This window comes from Heptranchias perlo, chromosome 22 (assembly GCF_035084215.1).
Source record: "Heptranchias perlo isolate sHepPer1 chromosome 22, sHepPer1.hap1, whole genome shotgun sequence".
NCBI classification, from domain to species: Eukaryota; Metazoa; Chordata; class Chondrichthyes; order Hexanchiformes; family Hexanchidae; genus Heptranchias; species Heptranchias perlo.
This window is the reverse complement of record NC_090346.1, coordinates 14768617-14782595: the sequence shown is the minus strand read 5'-3', so window position 1 is coordinate 14782595 and position 13979 is coordinate 14768617. Positions and strand designations below refer to the sequence as shown.

The 13979-nt window shown below is 46.5% G+C and overlaps 1 protein-coding gene across 2 annotated transcripts in view; it reads left to right on the top strand.

Moving 5' to 3' along the window:
- Window positions 1–7234: 7234 nt before the first annotated feature.
- Window positions 7235–13979, top strand: part of pld6 (phospholipase D family, member 6) — a 41897-nt gene continuing 35152 nt past the window's right edge. The window contains exons 1-2 of one of the 2 annotated variants that reach the window (XM_068002982.1): window positions 7235–7712; window positions 9640–10563. In XM_068002982.1, the coding sequence (XP_067859083.1) occupies window positions 7307–7712; window positions 9640–9875 (642 nt within the window). In that variant the 5' untranslated portion in view covers window positions 7235–7306 and the 3' untranslated portion in view covers window positions 9876–10563. Of the gene's footprint in view, window positions 7713–9639; window positions 10564–13979 lie in introns of those variants that run through there. The other variant, XM_068002983.1, reaches the window with a different exon arrangement.

Below are 13979 nucleotides of genomic sequence, written 5' to 3'. Positions count from 1 at the left end.
CCTATGCAAAGTGGAGCTGGGAGTTCTCGGTGTCCTGACCAACATTTTTCTTCCTCAATCTACATCACCAATGGAAAACAGATTAATTGGTCATTCACACCGTTTGCTAAATGGATGCAAGTTTGTTCTTTTTAATGGAATCGTAGAAATTGTAAGTAGGACATTCCGTCCAACGTGCTTTTGTTGGTGTTAGCTCTTTAGCGGGAGCTATCTAGTTTATTCCACCTTATTGTATCCTCTTATTCTTCCTTTTTAAATATCAGTTTCCTTTTTAAATATAGTTTGTGTCCCAATAGCCAGTTGTGGTAAAGCATTAAATGTTTAATAACCCAGTGTTGTATCGGTGAGAACCCACCCAATTTTCCTCTGCACTTATACTGCATATTCATGATGGGCTCCAGCCGTTATTTGCATCCTCTATTGGCAGCTTACCTCTGGGGCGAAGGGAAAATCCAATGCTACTGCAACAACTGAAAGGGGCAGAGCAGCCATTTTGGGATGAATTTTCACTTTAATGGCCAGGCCTGGTTCCTGAACATTAATAAAGTATGTACACATTGAGTACGGCTGATATGAAGAGCCCTGATGCCTACGTGGGTTCCATGTGTAAATGGAATCCTGCCACTTGATGAAAGCTGTGCATCCTGTTCAGCTGATGCCTCCTTTTTCATAATGTGGAGATGCCGATGATGGACTGGGGTGGACAAATGTAAGGAGTCGCACAACACCAGGTTATAGTCCAACAGCTTTATTCGAAATCACAAGCTTTCGGAGCTTTGCTCCTTCGTCAGGTGAGTGAAGAGTTGCATAAAGGCACAGCATATATAATCAGAGAACAATGCCTGGTGATTACAGATAATCTTTCTAACTGCCCTTTATCACACCTCGGCAGAGAGATAATCACAGCAATCAAAGGAGTGAATGGTGTTCAGACAGGTTAGTCAGGGAAACATTACATCCAAGAACACTGAGGTGGGGTCACAAGGGGTCAAATCAGAAAGACAGAGAGAGAGAGAATGACCAGTTGTATTAAAAACATAACTTTTTTCGCTGGAAATCGCAGCAGGTCCGGCCGCATCTGTGTATGGAGAACAAGCCAACGACGACTTGAGTCTGGATGACTCTATGTCAGATGGGGTTACATGTAGCGTGACATGAACCCAAGATCCTGGTTGAGGCCGTCCTCATGGGTGCGGAACTGGGCTATCAATTTCTGCTCGACGATTTTGCGTTATCGTATGTCTTGAAGGCCGCCTTGGAAAACGCTTACCTGAAAATCGGAGGCTGAATGTCCTTGGCTGCTGAAGTGTTCCCCGACTGGGAGGGAACCCTCCTGTCTGGCGATTGTTGTGCGGTGTCCGTTCATCCGTTGTCGCAGTGTCTGCATGGTCTCGCCGATGTACCATGCTCCGGGGCATCCTTTCCTGCAACGTATGAGGTAGACAACGTTGGCTGAGTCACAGGAGTATGAACCATGTACCTGGTTGGTGGTGTCCTCTCATGTGATGGTGGTATCTGTGTCGATGATCTGGCATGTCTTGCAGAGGTTGCCGTGGCAGGGTTGTGTGGTGTCGTGGACGCTGTTCTCCTGAAAGCTGGGTAATTTGCTGCGAAAGATGGTCTGTTTGAGGTTAGGTGGCTATTTGAAGGCGAGTAGTGGAGGCGTGGGGATGGCCTTAGCGAGGTGTTCGTCGTCATCGATGACATGTTGAAGGCCGCAAAGAACATGGCGTAGTTTCTCCGCTCCGGGGAAGTACCGGACGACGAAGGGTACTCTGTTGGTTGTGTCCCGTGTTTGTCTTCTGAGGAGGTCTATGTGATTTTTTGCTGTGGCCTGTCGGAACTGTCGATCAACGAGTCGAGCGTCATATCCCGTTCTTACGAGGGCGTCTTTCAGCGTCTGTAGGTGTCCATCGCGTTCCTCCTCGTCTGAGCAGATCCTGTGTATTCACAGGGCCTGTCCATAGGGGATGGCCTCTTTGACGTGGTTAGGGTGGAAGCTGGAAAAGTGGAGCATCGTGAGGTTGTCCGTGGGCTTGTGGTACAGTGAGGTGCTGAGGTGCCCGTCTTTGATGGAGATTCGTGTGTCCAAGAAAGAAACCGATTCTGAGGAGTAGTCCATGGTGAGTTTGATGGTGGGATGGAACTTGTTGACGTTATCGTGTAGTCTCTTCAGTGATTCTTCGCCGTGGGTCTATAGGAAGAAAATGCCGTCGATGTATCTGGTGTATAGCGCTGGTTGGAGGTCCTGTGCAGTGAAGAAGTCGTGCTCGAACTTGTGCATGAAAATGTTGGCGTATTGGGGTGCGAATTTGGTCCCCATGACTGTTCCGTGTGTTTGGGTAAAGAACTGGTTGTCGAAGGTGAAGACATTGTGATCCAGGATGAAGCAGATGAGTTGTAAGATGGCGTCTGGAGATTGGCTGTTGTTGGTGTTGAGTACTGAGGCTGTCGCAGCGATGCCGTCATCGTGGGGGATACTGGTGTAGAGTGCCGAGACGTCCATCGTGGTGAGAAGTGTTCCTGGTTCAACTGGTCCGTGGGTGCTGAGTTTTTGTAGGAAGTCTGTAGTGTCGCGACAGAAGCTGGGGGTTCCCTGTACGATGGGTTTCAGGATGCCCTCGACGTATCCAGAGAGGTTCTCACACAGGGTTCCGTTGCCTGATACGATAGGACGTCCGGGTGTGTTGGCTTTGTGTATCTTTGGGAGGCAGTAGAAGTCTCCCACGCGGGGAGTACGTGGGATGAAAGCACGTAAGATGCTTTGAAGGTCTGGATCGAAGGTCTTGATCAGTTTGTTGAGCTGGTGGGTGTGTTCTTTGGTCGGAGCTGCGGGTAACCGTCTGTAGTGTTCCTGGTTGTCCAGTTGTCGGTATGCTTCTTTGCAATAGTCCGTTCATAGGAAGAGTGATGAACGTATTGCCCCTTGTAAACATTTGAGTTGTCATTTCCCTGTTGAACGAGCACACTGTAAACTGCCCGAGGTGGCAGATGTCTCCTGGGGTGGCTTGGAAGAATGTGGTGGCAGGAAGCTTCATGCTGTAATGGTCTGTGCTTCTATGGGAAGAGATCCAGATGTGTGCACATCATTCGGCAACAGATAGTACGACTCCACAGCACCCTGTCTTCTGAAGGGGAGGCAGAGAAGACAGGATTCCTCTGACATATCCATGTTCAGGTCCCTGAGAAGTGACGAGAACACCTCAGTATTTGTTGCAGCTGCAAGTATTGACTCCTCGCAAACTCCCTCTACCTCGTCTCAATTATGATGTGGAGATGCCGGTGATGGACTGGGGTGTACAAATGTAAGGAATCTTACAACACCAGGTTATAGTCCAACAGTTTTATTTGAAAATCACAAGCTTTCGGAGATTATCTCCTTCGTCAGGTGAGTGCGTGAATTCACTCACTCACCTGACGAAGGAGATAATCTCCGAAAGCTTGTGATTTTCAAATAAAACTGTTGGACTATAACCTGGTGTTGTAAGATTCCTTACATTCGTCTCAATTAGAAAGGAACATTCATCCTCAGCTCTTTGTATGATGCTAACAGCAACCAAGAATAATAGAGAAGTACTGGGGGAGGAGGGGGGGGGGGAAAGAGAGAGTGAAAGGAATACCCAAAAGGACAAAAATGTAGACATATTCATCAAATCCCGGTATCAGGGAGAAAAGTAACAACCAAAGGTACTTGACAATTCAAAACACAAACCCCAATTTTTTTTTTACAAATCTTCTCCCTTTAATAAGGTCATGATGTGGAGATGCCGGTGATGGACTGGGGTGGACAAATGTAAGGAATCTTACAACACCAGGTTATAGTCCAACAAATTTATTTTAAAATCACAAGCTTTCGGAGATTATCTCCTTCGTCAGATGATTGAATGAAAAGGTTCTCAAATCGCATATCTTATACGATGTTGGGACAGCATCACACCAATCAAAAGGTGTCGTTGTTATTCAAACAGGCCAGTCACGGAGAACAGCACGTCCCAGTACACTCGATATACATTGTGTCTTTTACACAGGCAGGCAGAAAGAAACTTAAAATGGCAGAGAGAGAGAGAGAGAGAATTTTAAAAAACATATAAATTTTTTCCCCCTTTTTTGCTGGTGGGGTTACGTGTAGCGTGACATGAACCCAAGATCCCGGTTGAGGCCGTCCTCATGGGTGCGGAACTTGGCTATCAACTTCTGCTCGACGATTTTGCGTTGTCGTGTGTCTCGAAGGCCGCCTTGGAGAACGCTTACCCGAAGATCGGTGGCTGAATGTCCTTGACTGCTAAAGTGTTCCCCGACTGGGAGGGAACCCTCCTGTTTGGCGATTGTTGCGCGGTGTCCGTTCATCCGTTGTCGCAGCGTCTGCATGGTCTCGCCAATGTACCATGCTCCGGGGCATCCTTTCCTGCAACGTATGAGGTAAACAACGTTGGCCGAGTCACAGGAGTATGAACCATGTACCTGGTGGGTGGTGTCCTCTCGTGTGATGGTGGTATCCGTGTCGATGATCTGGCATGTCTTGCAGAGGTTGCCGTGGCAGGGTTGTGTGGTGTCGTGGACGCTGTTCTCCTGAAAACTGGGTAACTTGCTGCGAACGATGGTCTGTTTGAGGTTGGGTGGCTGTTTAAAGGCGAGCAGTGGAGGCGTGGGGATGGCCTTAGCGAGGTGTTCGTCGTCATCGATGACATGTTGAAGGCTGCGGAGAACATGGTGTAGTTTCTCCGCTCCAGGAAAGTACTGGACGACGAAGGGTACTCTGTTGGTTGCGTCCCGTGTTTGTCTTCTGAGGAGGTCTATGCGATTCTTCGCTGTGGCCCGTCGGAACTGTCGATCGACAAGTCGAGCGTCATATCCCGTTCTTACGAGGGCGTCTTTCAGCGTCTGTAGGTGTCCATCGCGTTCCTCCTCGTCTGAGCAGATCCTGTGTATTCGTAGGGCCTGTCCATAGGGGATGGCCTCTTTGACGTGGTTGGGGTGGAAGCTGGAAAAGTGGAGCATCGTGAGGTTGTCCGTGGGCTTGCGGTAGAGTGAGGTGCTGAGGTGCCCGTCTTTGATGGAGATTTGTGTGTCCAAGAAAGAAACCGATTCTGAGGAGTAGTCCATGGTGAGTTTGATGGTGGGATGGAACTTGTTGATGTTATCGTGTAGTCTCTTCAGTGATTCTTCGCCGTGGGTCCATAGGAAGAAAATGTCGTCGATGTATCTGGTGTATCGTGTTGGTTGGAGGTCCTGTGCAGTGAAGAAGTCGTGCTCGAACTTGTGCATGAAAATGTTGGCGTATTGGGGTGCGAATTTGGTCCCCATGGCTGTTCCGTGTTTGGGTAAAGAACTGGTTATTGAAGGTGAAGACATTGTGATCCAGGATGAAGCGGATGAGTTGTAGGATGGCGTCTGGAGATTGGCTGTTGTTGGTGTTGAGTACTGAGGCTGTTGCAGCGATGCCGTCATCGTGGGGGATACTGGTGTATAGTGCCGAGACGTCCATCGTGGTGAGAAGTGTTCCTGGTTCAACTGGTCCGTGGGTGCTGAGTTTTTGTAGAAAGTCTGTAGTGTCGCGACAGAAGCTGGGGGTTCCCTGTACAATGGGTTTCAGGATGCCCTCGACAGTTTTCAGGAGAACAGCGTCCACGACACCACACAACCCTGCCACGGCAACCTCTGTAAGACATGCCAGATCATCGACACGGATACCACCATCACACGAGAGGACACCACCCACCAGGTACATGGTTCATACTCCTGTGACTCGGCCAACGTTGTTTACCTCATACGTTGCAGGAAAGGATGCCCCGGAGCATGGTACATTGGCGAGACCATGCAGACGCTGCGACAACGGATGAACGGACACCGCGCAACAATCGCCAAACAGGAGGGTTCCCTCCCAGTCGGGGAACACTTTAGCAGTCAAGGACATTCAGCCACCGATCTTCGGGTAAGCGTTCTCCAAGGCGGCCTTCGAGACACACGACAACGCAAAATCGTCGAGCAGAAGTTGATAGCCAAGTTCCGCACCCATGAGGACGGCCTCAACCGGGATCTTGGGTTCATGTCACGCTACACGTAACCCCACCAGCAAAAAGGGGGAAAAAATTTATATGTTTTTTAAAATTCTCTCTCTCTCTCTCTCTCTGCCATTTTAAGTTTCTTTCTGCCTGCCTGTGTAAAAGACACAATGTATATCGAGTGTACTGGGACGTGCTGTTCTCCGTGACTGGCCTGTTTGAATAACAACGACACCTTTTGATTGGTGTGATGCTGTCCCAACATCGTATAAGATATGCGATTTGAGAACCTTTTCATTCAATCATCTGACGAAGGAGATAATCTCCGAAAGCTTGTGATTTTAAAATAAATTTGTTGGACTATAACCTGGTGTTGTAAGATTCCTTACATTTAATAAGGTCCACTAAGCATACCTTACCAGAGTAAGACTCTCATCTGCTCCTCGATTTATCCCCTTTCCTTCTCCTCCCTCATTTCCCGCTTCTTTCTCTCCCTCTTGAATTGTCTACCTCATACGTTGCAGGAAAGGATGCCCCAGAGCATGGTACATTGGCGAGACCATGCAGACGCTGCGACAACAGATGAACGGACACCGCGCAACAATCGCCAAACAGAAGGGTTCTCTCCCTGTCGGGGAACACTTCAGCAGTCATGGACATTCAGCCACCGACCTTCGGGTAAGCATACTCCAAGGCGGCCTTCGAGACACACGACAACGCAAAATCGTCGAGCAGAAATTGATAGCCAAGTTCCGCACCCATGAGGACGGCCTCAACCGGGATCTTGGGTTCATGTCACACTACACGTAACCCCACCAGCGAACAAATGTTATCTGTTTTTAATATAACGGGTCATTGACTGTCTTCCTTATCTCTCTCTCTTTTTTTGGGGGGTTTGTATATTCGGTGGCCTTTTTAGGTGACACCTTTCTGTCTGCTCACTGTGATTGCCTTGGCAACGGGCAGTAATCACCAGGCATTGTTCTGTGATCTTAAAATGCGAAGGATTCGAAAATGTCATTTCCACACCGCCTGAGGAAGGGGAAAGCCCCCGAAAGCTTGTGGGATTAAAAATAAAATTGTTGGACTATAACTTGGTGTTGTAAAATTGTTTACAATTGTCAACCCCAGTCCATCACCAGCATCTCCACATCTTGAATTTTCAACTGCGGCGGACGGTTGACGCAACCACGTCAAGACGTCGAACGCGGCAGTTAACGCAACCACGTCAAGACGTCGGGCGAGCGGCTTCATTTGGCGCGCAGCACGCGGACAGGCTTTCGCTGGGTGAAGGTGACGCCAGGATGTTCACGAGCCTGTTGGCGTGGCGGGGCCTGTTAGTGGTGGCCGGCCTCTCTCTAGCATCCGAGGGCCTCTATTACCTACTCCGTTACCTAAAGCGGCGCCGCGAGAGGCGGCCGCAGGTGCTCTTCTTCCCGGTGCCGGTGACGTGCGTGCGGCCGCTGTTGCTGGCGAGGCCTGGCCGCTGTGACTGCGGCCTGTCGCATCAGGAGAGCGCGCTGAGCAGTCTGGCCCGCCTGCTGCTCAGCGCCCGCCGCTCGCTCGACGTCTGTGTGTTCACCATCTCCAGCCTGGAACTGAGCGGCTCGGTGCTGGCGGTGCATGGCCGCGGGGTGCGGGTCCGGGTCGTCACCGACTCCGACTACATGGCGTTGGCCGGCTCGCAGGTCGGCACCTTCAGGAAGGCGGGTGAGTGAAACCCTCATCCCTGTCTTTGTTACCGCCAGGCTCTCCTGGCCGGTCTCCCACCCCTCAACCTCCACAAACTTCAGGTCATCCGAAACTCTGCTGCCTGTATCCTACTGTTTGATAACACAAAGTGAGAGAAAATGGGCGTGTGGAATGTCTTCGGGGAAACAGGTGTCCTGTGAACGTGACATTTTAAGCTGCTTTTATATATGTGAGATCCGTGTCAGCGCTGCTGTCTCCCGTTGCCTGGTCTCAAGCAGACGTTTACAGTTGGCAGCCAGGTAGACCCATTGGCCTTAGCAAATCCGGCAAGAATACCCATGGGCTGCAGCCAGCGACACAACACCCAGCGTCTGGAACTGGTGCTGATAGCTTGGGTCTCACAAATCATTAATGCAGCTGTTGGTAAGCATATTTAATTAGTGGAAGGATAATCAGTTCTGAAAGTATATTTATCGAGCAGCTTTGAAACACCAGAGACCGAACAGAAGACACTATGGACTTGTAAATCTCTACAGTATCACTTCCATTCCCCTTTCAGTGTTCTTCCCTCCTGTCCTTACTGTTTCTCTTCCAGAACTCATACCGACTCCTGTTCACCCGTCACCCCTGTGCTCACTAACCTACATTGGCTCCTGGTCTGGTAGTGCCTTGATTTTAAAATTCTCATTCTTGTTTTCAAATACCTCCATGGCCTTGCCCCTCCCTATCTCTGTAACCTCCTCCAGTCCTACAACCCTCCGAGATCTCTGCTCCCCTCCAATTCTGGCCTCTTGCGCATCCCCAATTTTCATTGCTCCACCTGCCTAGGCCCTAAGCTCTGGAATTCCCTCCCTAAATCTCTCGACCTCTCCTCCTTTCAGTCCGTCTCTTTGACAAAGCTCTGTCCTAATATCTGTTTGGGGTTTGGTGTCAAATTTTGTCTGATTACACTCCTGTGAAGGACATTGGGACATGTTTACTATGTTAAAGGTGCTATATAAATGCAAGTTGTTGTTGAATACATAAGGTGTGGGTGGTGTGAAGTGCCTTGGGATGATTAGCTATGTTAAGTTGTATTGACTGTGATTTCCCCCCCCCCCCACCCCGTGGTGTACTGGTACCAATGTGGTAAAACTCTCTCCTGAAACAGAAAGTTGTGCGATCAAGCCTCCCTCCAGGAATTGAACAAATAGTCTAGGCTGACACTTCAGTGCAGTATTGGAGGTACCGTCTTTCGGATGAGACGTTAAGCCAAGGTCCTGTCCACCCTCTCGGGTGGATGTAAAAGATCCCATGGCACTATTCGAACAACAGGGAAATTCTCCCGGTGTCCTGGCCAATATTTATCCCACAACCAATATCACCAAAACAGATTAACTGGTCACTTATTTCACTGCTGTTTCTGGGACTTTGCTGTGTGCAAATTGGCTGCTGTTTGTTTACAAAACAACAGTGACTGTGCTTTAAAAATAAGTATTACCTCCCAAAGTGCTTTTGTTGCCTGCTTCTGGGGGCAGATGTAATGTCCACCATTTGCAGCGCTTGCCATTTTGTTCTGGCTGTTATTTTATAGTTCTGCAATATTAATGAAATAGCTTTCAAACACCAAGTGGACATGAGCGTAACTGTACAACCAGCAATTTTGCAAGTGTTGTAGTGATGCACACTCATTGTTTAAATGTAGTATCCCACTGGGACCCATGCATTATCCTCTATGTATTTTTTTTGCTGAGAAACTGATTACCATACCACTATGAATTGCAGTGGACCCACACATGTTGCATGACATGGAGGAAGATTAATTGATTTATCTCCACAAAAAGAAACAATTTGTGAAGTGACTACATGGTAGCATAACTGCACAAAGAGTTTCATTATTTTTCTTGAGAGCCTCTGTTGATAGTTGAACCGTGAAGGGGATTTTAAAATCACTCTTTGTTGACAGGTATAGAAGTCCGACATGACCAGGATACAAACTACATGCACCACAAATTTGCACTTGTTGATGGATCTGTCCTTGTAACTGGATCTTTGAACTGGAGTGCCCAGGGCATTTATGGAAATAAAGAAAACGTGATCATAATTAAAAACACTGATATTGTGAAGGCTTTTGTAGAAGAATTTGAACGACTTTGGAATGAATATGATCCAACAAAGTACAGCTTTTCTCCCCAAGGATGAATGGGAACACACTGGCTTTCGTCCAGTAAGTACACTGCTGTAGTCCATTGGCAGTGTGCAGCAGGACTATTGGAAACAGTGGCAAGTAATACTCAAATTGTGAGCATTATTAAGACTTTGGAAAAATAACATGTTTGGCCTTGAACTATATATTTCAATGAATCACTTACATTTGTGAGAAATGAATGATGGTACATTATATATTTTGTGAATGTATGGTTCTCACAGACATTGAATATTCTGTTAAGATGCTGCAATATGTATTTTAAAAACTGAAATAGTGAATGTAAGGACTGTCTATATAAATAATTTACAACAACGGCTTGCATTTATATAGCACCTTTTAACGAAGGAATCATTCTAGGCGCTTCACAATTTTTGTCTGATTACACATCTAACACTGAGCCAAAGGAGGGGTGACTAAAAGCGGTAGGTTTTAAGGAGGGTCGTGAAGGAAGAGAGAGATGTGGAGAGGATTAAGGAGGAATTCATAGAATGGTTACAGCACAGAAGGAGGTCATTCGGCCCATCAAGCCCGTGCCGGCTCTTTGTAAGAGTAATCCAATTAGTATCTTTCCCCATAGCCCTGCAATTTTTTTCCCTTTCAGGTATTTATCCAATTCCTTGAAAGCCACGATTGAGTCTGCTTCCAACACCTTTTCATGATGTGGAGATGCCGGTGATGGACTGGGGTTGACAATTGTAAACAATTTTACAACACAAAGTTATAGTCCAGCAATTTTATTTGAAATTCACAAGCTTTCGGAGGCTTCCTCCTTCCTCAGGTCAATTTCATTTCCACATTCACCTGAGGAAGGAGGAAGCCTCTGAAAGCTTGTGAATTTCAAATAAAATTGCTGGACTATAACTTGCTGTTGTAAAATTGTTTACAATTGTCAACACCTTTTCAGACAGTGCATTCCAGATCATAAACTACTTGCTGTGTAGCCTTTGGTTCTTTTGCCAATCACCTTAAATCTGGGTCCTCTGGTTTTTGACCCTTCCACCAGTGGGAACAGTTTCTCTTTATTTACCTCATCTAAACCCTTCATGATTTTAAACACTTCTATCGAATCTCCTCTTAACCTTCTCTGCTCTAAGGAGAACAACTCCAGTCTATCCATGTAACTGAAGTCCCTCATCCCTGGAACCATTCTAGTAAATCTCTTCTGCACCCTCTCTAAGTCCTTCACATCCTTCCTAAAGTGCGGTGTCCAGAATTGAACACAATATTCTAGCTGTGGCCGAACCAGTGTTTTATAAAGGTTCAACATAACTTCCTTGCTTTTGGACTCTATGTCTCTATTTCTAAAGCCCAGTATCCCTTATGCTTTTTAAACCGCTTTCTCAACCTGCCCTGCCTCCTTCAACAACCTGTGTATGTATGCCCCCAGTTGTCTCCTGCACCTCCTTTAGAATTGTACCATTTAGTTTATATTGCCTCTCCTCATTCTTCCTGCCAAAATGTATCACTTTGCATTCTCTGCATTAAATTTTATCTGCCAAGTGTCCGTCCATGACACCAGCCTGTCTGTTCTCTTGAAGTCTATTACTATCCACCTCACTGTTTACTACACTGTGTCTTATGCAAATTGAAATTTTGAAATTGTGCCCTGTACACTCAAATCCAAGTCATTAATATATATCTTTAAAAAAGCAGTGGTCCCAGTACTGACCCCTGGGGAACACCACTGTATCCCTCCCTCCAGTCTGAAAAACAATCGGTCACAACTACTGTTTCCTGTCACTTAGCCAATTGCGTGTCCATGCTGCGACTGCCCCTTTTATTCCATGGGCTTCAATTTTGCTGACAAGCCTATTATGTTGCACTTTATCAAAGGCTGTTTGAAAGTCCATATACACCACATCAACCGCATTGCCCTCCTCAACCCTCTCTGTTACCTCAGCGATCAAGTTAGTTAAACACGATTTGCCTTTAACACATCCATGCTGGTTTTTCTTTATTAATCCACACTTGTCCAAGTGACAATTAATTTTGTCCCGGATTATCGTTTCTAAAAGCTTCCCCCTCACTGAGGTTAAACTGACTGGCCTGTAGTTGCTAGGTTTATCCTTACACCCTTTTTTGAACAAGGGTGTAACATTTGTAATTCTCCAGTCCTCTGGCTCTGCCCCCATAACTAAGGTGGATTGGAAGATTATGGCCAGCACCTTTGCAATTTCCACCCTTCCCTCAGAAACTTGGGATGCATCTACTTTAAGTACAGCCAGCCTTTCTAGTACCTCCTCTATCAATTTTTAGTCCATCTATATCTCAACTACCTCCTTTTACTGTGACTTTGGCAGCATCTTCTTCCTTGGTAAAGACAGATGCACAATACTCATTTACTACCTCAGCCATGCCCTTTGCCTCCATGTGTAGATCTCCTTTTGGTCCCTAATCGGCCCCACCCGTCCTCTTACTATCCATTTAGACCATAAGGCCATAAGAGATAGGAGCAGGAGTAGGCCATTCGGCCCCTTGAGCCTGCTCTGCCATTCAATGAGATCATGGCTGATCTGATTTTTACCTCAACTCCACTTTCCTGCCTTTTCCCCATATCCTTTGACTCCCTTGCTGATCAAAAATTTGTCTAACTCAGCCTTGAATGTATTCAATGACTCAGCCTCCACAGCTTTTTGGGGTAAAGAATTCCAAAGATTCACCACAGTCTAGGAGAAGAAATTCCTCCTCATTTCCGTCTTAAACGGGCGACCCCTTATTCTGAGACTATGGCCCCTAGTTTTAGATTCCCTCATGAGGGGTAACATCCTCTCGGCATCTATCCTATCGAGTCCCCTCAGAATCTTGTATGTTTCAGTAAGATCTCTTATTCGTCTAAACTCCAATGAGTATAGATCCAACCTGTTCAATCTTTCCTCATGAGAGTCCTTCCATACCCGGAATCAACCTAGTGAACCTCTGAAATGCCTTCAATGCACCTATGTCCTTCCTTAAATAAGAGCACCAGAACTGTACGCAGTACTCCAGGTGTGGTCTCACCAGCACCCTGTACAGTTGTAGCATAACTTCCCTGCTTTTATACTCCATCCCCATAGAAATAAAGGCCAAAGGTTTACTTTTATATGCCAGAGCTTTGGGCCTGGATGGCTGATGGCAAGACTACCAATGGTGGGACGAAGGGAATGGAGAATTTGTAAGAGACCAGAGTTGGAGGAACATAGTTTTGAGTTGCAGGGCTGGAAGAGGTGTGAATTGTTATTTCAGAAGACCGAATGCATGGTGTTTTGTAGCCGTGCATATTTCACTTCAATTCCATTCCGTGGTTGTTAAGTGCTCAATGGTTTTAATATTATGTCTTTGATGGTTTTGTTACAATTTTTTCTTGAGTTTGAATTACAATGATTGTTTGTACTCGAGGGCTTTACAGATAAGACTTTTATTATTAAGGAATAGCATGCATGATGATCACTAGCCTCATGCCTTGTTTTGATTTCAGTATTCATGTTCTTGCAAGAATTGGATTCTCTTGCACACCTGCTATCCTCCCAAATTATTTACTTTGGTTTGATTTTAACACTACTGTTGATTTGATAGCACCGTGAGAATAGTTTGTAGCTTGTATTTGATGGCAGGCAGCTTTCCAGCATATGTAGCTGGTGCACTTCTGATTTTATAAATTGCTAAGTTTTTGAACTCTTTCAGATGTTTGCAGTAAAGGTGGTAGGATGTTATCAGTTAGAATACAACGCTTTGATATCTGGGTTCAAATATAGCCTAGACCATTGGGATCAAAGTCATTCAACTGATTGAAGGACCCTGAAGAGTGCACTGCCCCCAATTTTTCTGTCCGTTGATTTCGATATTCCAATGTGCACTGACTTTGTACAAGGTCCTGCTGGTGACATGGGGTCTTGCTAGTTACAAGAGTAAATTTTGCATTAGTGCAAAGCGAAACTGCTTCACACCAATGCTATTGTTGTAGTGTAAATGCACCCTGATTCAATGGCGATTGAGGCAGTCACACCGCTTTTCCTAGTGGATATGAACCCACCGCACAAAACCATCTGTAATTTGACGGTAAGGAGCTGCCTCTCCAGCTACAGTGAGGCTATAGGAAATGAAGATGTCACACTGGTGCA